The sequence below is a fragment of the Phyllostomus discolor genome, chromosome 2 (assembly GCF_004126475.2).
Source record: "Phyllostomus discolor isolate MPI-MPIP mPhyDis1 chromosome 2, mPhyDis1.pri.v3, whole genome shotgun sequence".
NCBI classification, from domain to species: domain Eukaryota; kingdom Metazoa; phylum Chordata; class Mammalia; order Chiroptera; family Phyllostomidae; genus Phyllostomus; species Phyllostomus discolor.
Genome location: NC_040904.2, coordinates 79,817,204 through 79,826,474, shown reverse-complemented (window position 1 = coordinate 79,826,474; position 9,271 = coordinate 79,817,204). Strand labels below are relative to the sequence as shown.

The following is a 9,271-nucleotide window of genomic DNA, read 5'->3' as shown; positions in this document are numbered from 1 at the left end:
TAAACATTTCAACATCTGAATCATAGGGGTGCCAGAAGGAGAAGAGAAAGAGCAAGAAATTGAAAACTTATTTGAGCAAATAATGAAGGAGAACTTCCCCAATCTGGCAAAGGACATAGACTTCCAGGAAGTCCAGGAAGCTCAGAGAGTCCCAAAGAAGTTGGACCCCAGAAGAAACACACCAAGACACATCATTATTACATTCCCCAAGAATAAAAATAAGAAGAAAATCTTGAAAGCAGAAAGAGAAAGGGAGAGAGTTATCTACAAAGGAGTTCCCATAAGACTACCACCTGATTTCTTGTAGGCAAGAAGGGGCTGGAAAGAAGTATTTTAAGGCATGAAAGGCAAGGAACTACATCCAGGATTATTCTATCCAGCAAAGCTATCATTTAGAATGGAAGGGCAGATCAAGTGCTTCTCAGATAAGGTCAAGTTAAAGGAGTTCATCATCACCAAGCCCTTATTATATGAAATGTTAAAAAGACTTATCTAAGAAAAAGATCAAAAACTATGAACAGTAAAATGACAACAAACAACTATCGACAACCAAACCTAAAAAAAAACAAAACAAAACAAAAACAAACTAAGCAAACAACTAAAATAGGACCAGAATCACAGAAATGGAGATCACATGGAGGGTTATAGGGAGGGGAGAAGGACAAAGGGGGAAAAGGGTACAGGAAACAAGTAACATAAATGGTAGATAGAAAATAGACAGGTAGAGGTTAAGAATAGTATAGGAAATGGAGAAGCCAAGGAACTTAAATGTATGACACATGCACATGAACTAAAGCGGGGGAATGTGGGTGGGAGGGGGTGTGCAGTGCAGAGGGGAACAAGGTGAGGAAATGGGACAACTGTAATAGCATAATCAATAAAATATATTTTAAAAAAAGAAATGAGTTTCCAACATTCATTATAGCAAAGTATTTAACATTTGTTTTGCTATCACACAAACCTTTGATGGTCTCCATAGCAGCGCAGCAACATCGTCCTTGCTGAGTATTTCCAAATTATCTGACACCTAGCAAAACTAACACCCTCCCCTAGGAGCATGGAGCTGAATAGATGCTTCCAAGCACAGGCATGCCTCATTTTGCTGCACTTCACTTCATTGCAAGTCACAGATGCTGTGTTTTTTCACAAATTGAAGGCAAGGCCCTCCACCAACAAAAAGATTATAACTTTATGGCAAGACCTGCTTTATTGTGAGACTTGCTTTATTACAGTGGCCTGAAACTGAACTGGCAATACCTCTGAGGTGTGCCTGTACATACATCATGTCAGGGAAATTATGTGCTGGAGGAACCTGGCATGCAGCCTTCTTTCTTCAGCGTCTTTCCTTTGGAGCACAGGGACACCAGCCACACTGCTAGCACTAAGTTACAAAAATGAGAAGACAAGCAATTTTCTCCGCATGGTAAACCTTTGTGAAACTGAGAGGAAATACCAAAATCGGTTTTTGCTATGTGCAGGACAATCACAACCAAAAACTTTCAGAAAAGATAAATACAGGAACTTAAATAAAGCTGACAGAGACAGGTTTAACCAATTACTCATCCTTCTTTATAGAAGAGTTTTTTTTTTTAAGAAAGGGAAGAACTTGGTGCCTTTATTTTATTCTGCCCTATACAATAAAAAACTAACAAATAATAAAATCATTTTAAAAAAAACTTTTTTAAGATTAAACAATGCCTGCTACTGCATCATACTCCCAACTCTATCAATAGAAAGTAAAGTCAAATTTTTGTTCCCACAAACCCACCAGTTGTGAGTCCCCAGGTTTTGACTCTCCCCCACAGCACCTGAAGCTTATTTCTACCACCCTAGTCCCATTTTCCACTATTCATCTTCATTCCAACCTTCTCCTTGAGTCAGTGCTTAAGAAACTCAGGCTACTACTACATCTGGTGGCAGCAGTCCATACTTTCTGACAGGTTTTTGTAAAAAGCTTACTACTTTATAATTCATAAGTTACTCAATGAGAATAAGATAGATAGAAATGTATGTATCTGATCTCTCGAAACATAGGACCATTTTTAAATCTCTGTAAACACTTCTTTTGAAATAGCTTGTAAAGCACTCATAGGTCCACCTGATTTGTTCCTGGAATACAAAATAAGTGTTTGCTTGCTAGTCATAAAATAGAGATCTACATATTACCCATTATCTCAAGCCAATTGAATTAGTAATAATTGTAGACAAACTCTGTGTCAAGCATTCTTTGGTTTCATGAATAAGATAAGCAAGACGTGGCCCCAACATCAAAGTACTCAGTTTAGTGGAAAGTCAGTGGCATAAGTAAAAAAGTACAACACACCCTTGGTGAATAATGGAATGAAAGCATGTACATGGTACAGAACTAGGCATAAAAAGAGTTTTTGTGGGTTTTCTGAGGCTCCTTCAAAGTCCCACCTGACAAAAGTATGCACATTCTTCCCCAAACTTGCCATGATATGTGCAATATTAACCATGAGAGTTATTCATTTGCAAAAAGAAATTATATCTAGAAAGCCCACACACCATGTTGGTGTTACAAAAGCATAGTTTCTCAACAACTATTATTATATTAGGATAGATTCATTTGTTCTTTAAAACATGGGACACAAAATATGTGTGTGTGTTGGTGAGAAGATAATTTAAGGGTTAGTTCTCAGGACACAGCCCGTCAAGGAGTGGCTCCCATGGGACATACGTTCAGAAGCACCTAGAGGTGGACCAGCATGGGGAGGCCTCAGCTAAAGTGCCTAGGCTTGTCCTGACTCAGTTTATTAAAAATAGTGTTATTACTCACTTTCTCTTAAAACTTGGCCACTAGTTAATCAACAGATGTTTATTAGACACATCTCTCCCACTTTGCATTTTTATAATACAGTCTTTGGAGTCGAATCAGGACCACCCCTCCTTTTTACTGATATAGGATTGTCTCATGCTCTGTTGCCAACAAGACATCACACAAGTGCAGGAAGGGAAAAAACTGAAAATTGAGATTTCTCGTGTTGATGCTCAGGTAAGTGGTAGCTGAGTTGCCTCCTGCCCTTCCCATGCAAGATGGCTTTCGGTTGCTGTCAGCATATTGGTCTCCTCTGTCCTCTAGTCAGCTCACAGTTCCTGCTCTCATTACAGCACAGCTGGTGCTAACTACCCCCTAATCTTTCTTTAATCAATTCCATCAGTTTTCTTTCCATCCCTTCCTTAAGCAAATAAGAAAAAAATAAAAGTTTCTAACAGTTACAAGAGTAAAGTTCAAGAGAGGCTAAATAATGACTCAGCATCATTAAATAGCAACAAAGGCAACATCTGAGCTCTAGATTTGTCTCTGGTTCCCCCCTACATCTTCACTTCCCAAATGCTAATCAAAGCCAGATGGGAAGGGTGTTGGGGGATGGGGGGAAAAGGTGAAGGGATTAAAAATAATCATCAGTTATAAAAACAATCATGGGAATGTTAATTTAAGTACAGCATATGAAACACAGTAATATTTTAATAAACGTGCGTAGTGTCAGATGGGTACTGGACTTATGGGGGTGATCACTTTGTAAGTTATGTAAATGTCTAATCACTGTGTTGTACATCTGAAACTAATATAATATTGTATGTCAATTGTAATTTAATTTTTAAAAATTCTTAAAAATCAAATAAATAAAATAAATTTTAAAAATAATCAAAGACTGATCTTCATTTTTGCACCATGCTCACATTGTATCTTTGAATGGTAATTACAACTCAACTGTTGCTACTATCTACAATTGAAAAAAAAATGTAGGCAAGGTTCTTTAAAGAGAAGTTTATTAATAATGAAAATGGCATACATGCATGAGAAGGAAAGCCCCTTTTATATACACAAAGACTTTTTCATGCTAATTAGCTAGAATTAAGACTAGAGCATTTCAAAAAAAAAAAGTACAATAGCATGAATTTGACCCAGTTTAGGTAAAATGTCATTTTAAAGAAGATGGAAAAAAACCCTTTCATTATCTATACCCCATATTGAACACGATCACTCCAGAAACATCACATGGTCCTGATACATAAATAACTATACCTGTATTCTTTGATCATGGTTACCTTTTTCCTATGTATGCCCTTAATCTCTAAAGGAATAATTAAATATAAGCAAGGAGAGAAAAGCCAGGAGAAGAAATCATTTAATCTAGTCTGTAGTTGTAAATTGTGCAAATGAGGGGAGCCATTTAAGCTGTGTCTTATCAACTCATAGGAGTATATAAGGTTTTATGAAATCCATGTGCCAAACAAAATTTCCAGGCAGATTCTCTACACCATCAATCACTTTTTGGTACCCTCCCACCTTCCCACCCCCAGCCAGGATCTACTTACTGTAGAATACAATGCAACTGATTGATTTGAGGTTTGTGACCTTCACATCTTTTTTTCTGCATTTATTATACATTTGGGAGTAGAATGAGCTGGGTCCATGACTCTTGCAGCTGGACTATGAATGAGGAAAGCTGGCCCTACCCATTCCTACTGGGAATTGTTAGAAGCATTTTAGGAAGAAAAAATTTGACCCATAACTTTCTTGGCTAAAACATCTCAGTTTAATAAAGATGGGTTATTCTCCTAAATTAGCTATTTCTTCATGGTATAAATATGTCGACTTCACTTCCCATTTCAAAATGAAAAGTCAATTTACAGGCTGATATCCATGACAGAAAGCATGGAAATGACACAAAATACAACCTGCCTAAAAATCATGAAATGGAAGGAAACTGATAAAGCTAGAATGCAAATGAATAATCAGATCAAATATCTTAGTCGACTCAACATAGTTTTAGAGCCAACAAAAACTATTTGTACAGTTTTTATCTTTTTTCCTAAAGTACTATTAAGTCAGGGCTGTTTTACTACATCACAATGCACTATGTAGTAAAACAGGGGAGGGAGGCGGGCAGTAACCTACCCACGGTGACCAGACACTACAGAAGAAAAAAGAAGAGGTGGGAAGAAAATCAGGCAAAGCCTGCACTTGTTTCATTGTGTAAAGTAAATGGACCTTAGGGCACATAAATGTGAACAAATACTCTTAAAACATTGCCGTGATGGAAATGGAATCTTATTTCTCAAATAAATTCCCCTTTATCCAGAACCCATGAAAATAAGAATTGTGTGTAGACACTCAACAAATAAAGGCTGCATGTATCTATAAGACTCCAAAGCACCTTACGAATCAAAAAACAAAAAATTTTTTGTTATTTACCATGTACTTTTAGTGCTAACTGCATTTTATTGTTTTCAAATAAGGTGATAGTTTTATTGAATATTATATTGCTAGGTTAATGAGAATGTTCTAATAATCAGAACATTTCATTCCTCAATCACACAGCCTAAAAGGAGAGTTGAGCCTAATACTTCAAAATGACTGCGTGCCATCAAATTACCTTGGGGAATGCTCTTTTCAAAAGCTCTCTCTGTTTCTATGAATCTGGGTTGTTAAATTTTGTTTGTTTGTTTTTTAGATTCCACTAGAAGTGAGAGCATATGGTATCTGTCTTTCTCTGCTTCAGTGAGCACAGTGTCCGCCGAAGGGAAGGACAGTAGATAACACTGTGATGAAGTTGCATGGTGACAGGTGATCCTGGAGTTAGTGGGATGACCACAACGTAAGGTATAAAAGTGACAAATCACCATATTGTCCACCTGAAACTAATGTAACTAGTATAATAGGGTATACCAACTGTACTTAAGTTTTTTAAAAGTCCTTCCTGGGCAGTGTGAACATCAGTGGATCTTCAGCGTGGAAACTGCACTCTCTGACCTGCCCCACGTGGTTCAGCTGTAACAAGGTGGGGCAACCCTGAGAGTGCAGGACTTCCTTCATTTTCCACGTAATAGGTGTGGAGCAGATACTCACGTAGAGCTAAGAAATTTGCTCTTGCATGGAAAGGTCACACAAAAGAAAATCAGAGGCAGAGACCCATCAGATTCTCAAATCCCCACTTCACTGCCTGGCCCCTGGGAAACAACGATCCTCCTGCAGCTCAGAGTCTGCTCCTCCTGAGTGTCTGATGGGCCGACCTGCTCTAGTCGCCCTTCACGTCCATCTGGAACTCTGCCAGCAAGTGGACATTCAAAAGGTGGCATTCTATGGTTAATTTTTGATAAAACAATTTTTTAAATCAAACACAAACAAGTTTAGGAAAAATTTTAAAGCTAAACAGAACCTTTTAGAAGTTTTACAAATAAAATTAAGCACTTAGTAGTGACAAGTGCCATTAAATTTTATCAACTACCTTTCAAATGGGCCCAGCAAAAAATGTCCCAGCAGTGGCTTGTACCTCTGCTGAAGTCCTAGAGAACGCGGTATGTGAGAGGGAATACAAGAAAAAACTGACATAAGGGAATTGCCTTCACACCACACACACACACACACACACACACACACACACACCGTTAGTTACCACACATACTTTGCAAAGTACCTGGATATCTTCAAGGCTTCACTAGCTTTACTGTGGCATGTACTGAGCCCAGACATTTAGCTTCTGGTGTCTTCATAATGAGTGAAATTGGCAGTCATCAAGTTAAGAAAAAAAGTAAGTTAACCAATATTTTATCTTAATGGTCAGTCTATCCCTAGTCAGAAAAAAATCAAAATGTTCCAGATTGCTTTAATACTAATATTAAAGACATTGTAACATAAAATATCTGTATCAATAATAACTTATTTGCACATGCAATTTAATATTAATAATGATAATTATTTGGCCCTCTCCTTTGCCCTTCCAAAGCTACCCATTCAAAAACATACTGGAGATAAAGTGGGTAGCTACTAATTCAGTTAAAATTTATATAAGATGGGGACCTTTTCCTACCTATAAAATAAAAGATATTAAGCAGGAATTAATTTAGACTTGAGTTATTACACAAAAGAGAAGTAATTCAAATAAGCTAACCTGTACTACATGAGGTAGTTAAGTGCTATTTCCCAAATGAAAATATCAGAAACTAGAGAAGGTCCAGGATTCAGCTGGAACATCTTTAGATACCATAAGCATGGTCAAGGAACCTGTAAGTTCTGACTCAGCCCACCTGTCAATCAGCATACCATATACTCTCAGCTCTGTGGCCTTGACCTAACCTTCACTCCCTCCCTGTCCACAATTAAATTCATCTTTAGTTGAAGGAAAACCTCAGATCATATATATGTATTGTTCTTGACAGCAAAAAAAAAAAAAAAAGAAAAAAAGATTCTGAGATAGTTAACACAACAGTAATGTGACCTTAATTAACATGCTCAGGAAATTCAAAAGTCTGGTAGAAGCATAAAGTACAAGACTAATTCTATAGAGCAGCAAAAAGTTTACTTTTTCTTCAGCAGTTTAATCCTCGCCCAAAACTTAACATTTTAATTAGACAAATCTGACTATAAACTATATTAAAACTGCATCAAAGTCTTCTCACTCCATCTGACGATACCAAGCATGCTGCAGAATGTTTACCTGGCAAACCCGCCCTCTCCTGTAATAGTCTTGCCTTCTCTTCCTCCTGGGACTCCAGAGGTGCAGTTGTCAGCAGCCAGCCTGGGACATGTGACAGCAGACAGCAATGCCTCCCCAAGGCGCCCTCAGGCCCGGCTGCTTTCTTCCAGAATGCTTTCCAGAACCCACATAGTTTTGAATTTCTTTACATACAGTTTAGGTACAAAATTTTTTGTAGGTATAAAAATTGTCACATCTCTTACTACATTCTGAAATTTTGAACTGGAAAAAGAAATGTGTGCCCTAAACTTCATGTTTTGTAGTAAAATGCTCATCTTCCAATGGAGTTCAAAATCCAGGTTAATTATATGATACAGTAACAAGAGATCTCTATCTTCTCTAGGCTTCTAAACAGTTCCAAATACGAGTCATGATTAAAGCTCATCCCTGTCATGGAAAAAAAAAAAGCACAATTAATTGAAGAAGCAAGAATGTACATTGAAAGGCACTTTTGCTGTAATACATTACCAAGTTGTATTCCTAAAATCACCAGCACTTTGTATTTGCTTTCTCTGCGCAAAGTTATCCTGCACTTTGCTAAGTTTAAAAAAAAATCCCTGGCCAAGATAGAGGTGTAGGTAGACACACTGTGCCTCCTCCCACAACCAAAATAAGGACAACAACAATTTAGAAACAAAAAACCACCAGTACCAACAGAAAATTGAACTGTATGGAAGTCTGACAACTAAGGAGTTAAAGTAGACACATTCATCCAGACCGGTAGGAGGGGCAGAGTCGGGCAACAGGGCAGAGAGGGGTCATGTCAAAGCGGTGGCTGGCAGACCCAGTGAGGTGGCAGATTGTGGAGGGGCTCAGCGCACAGGATGGCTGACAGAACCAGGTGGTCCCACATTCACACACAAATAAACCAGACAAAACTGGGTAGAGAGACAGACTACACAACCCAGGGTCCCAGCATGGGGAAATAAACCCTTAAAACACATTAACTGAAAACACCTATGGGGGTTGAGGTGCTGGGAGAGGCACCCGACCTCATAGGAAAGTTCGTTGGAGAGACCCACAGGGTCCTAGAATGTACACAAGCCCACCCACACAGAAATCAGTACCAGAAGGGCCCAGTTTGCTTGGGGGAAGCCTCAGAAGTGACTGAAAACTGGCAGAGAGCAGAGCATGCAGCATTGTTCCCTCTTGGACCCCTCCCCCACAGACAGTATCACAACCCAGCCATGTGGGTTACCCCACTTTGGTGAACACCTAAGGCTCAGCCCCTTACTATGTAACGGGTGTGTTAAGACAAAAAAAAAAAAAAAAGTGGCTCAAAAGAAAGAATAGATCAAAGCTCCAGAAAAAAATACAACTAAATGACAAGAGATAGCCAACCTATCAGATGCACAGTTCAAAACACTGGTAATCAGGATGCTCACAGAATTGGTTGAATTTGGTCACAAATTAGAGGAAAAAAATGAAGGCTACGCTAGGTGAAATAAAGGGAAATGTACAGGGAACCAATAGTTATTGGAAGGAAATCAGGACTCAAATCAACGGTGTGGACCAGAAGGAAGAAAGAAACATCCAATCAGAAAAGAATGAAGAAATAAGAATTTAAAAAAATGAGGAGAGGCTTAGGAACCTCCAGCACATCTTGAAACATTCCAACATCCAAATTACAGGGGTGCCAGAAGGAGAAGAGGAAGAACAAAAAATTGAAAACTTATTTGAACAAATAATGAAGAACTTCCCCATTCTGGCAAAGGAAATAGAATTCCAGGAAGTCCAGCATGCTCAGAGAGTCCCAAAGAAGTTGGACC

At 38.4% G+C, this 9,271-nt stretch overlaps 1 protein-coding gene across 4 annotated transcripts in view; it reads right to left on the bottom strand.

Moving 5' to 3' along the window:
• Positions 1–3,775: 3,775 nt before the first annotated feature.
• The window catches only part of IMPG2 (interphotoreceptor matrix proteoglycan 2), an 83,416-nt gene continuing 77,920 nt past the window's right edge, over positions 3,776–9,271 (bottom strand). For all 4 annotated transcript variants that reach the window (XM_036017987.1, XM_036017988.1, XM_036017989.1 and 1 more), the window contains one exon: positions 3,776–7,889. In XM_036017987.1, coding sequence (XP_035873880.1) covers positions 7,877–7,889 — 13 coding nt within the window. In that variant the 3' untranslated portion in view covers positions 3,776–7,876. The remainder of the gene's footprint in view (positions 7,890–9,271) is intronic.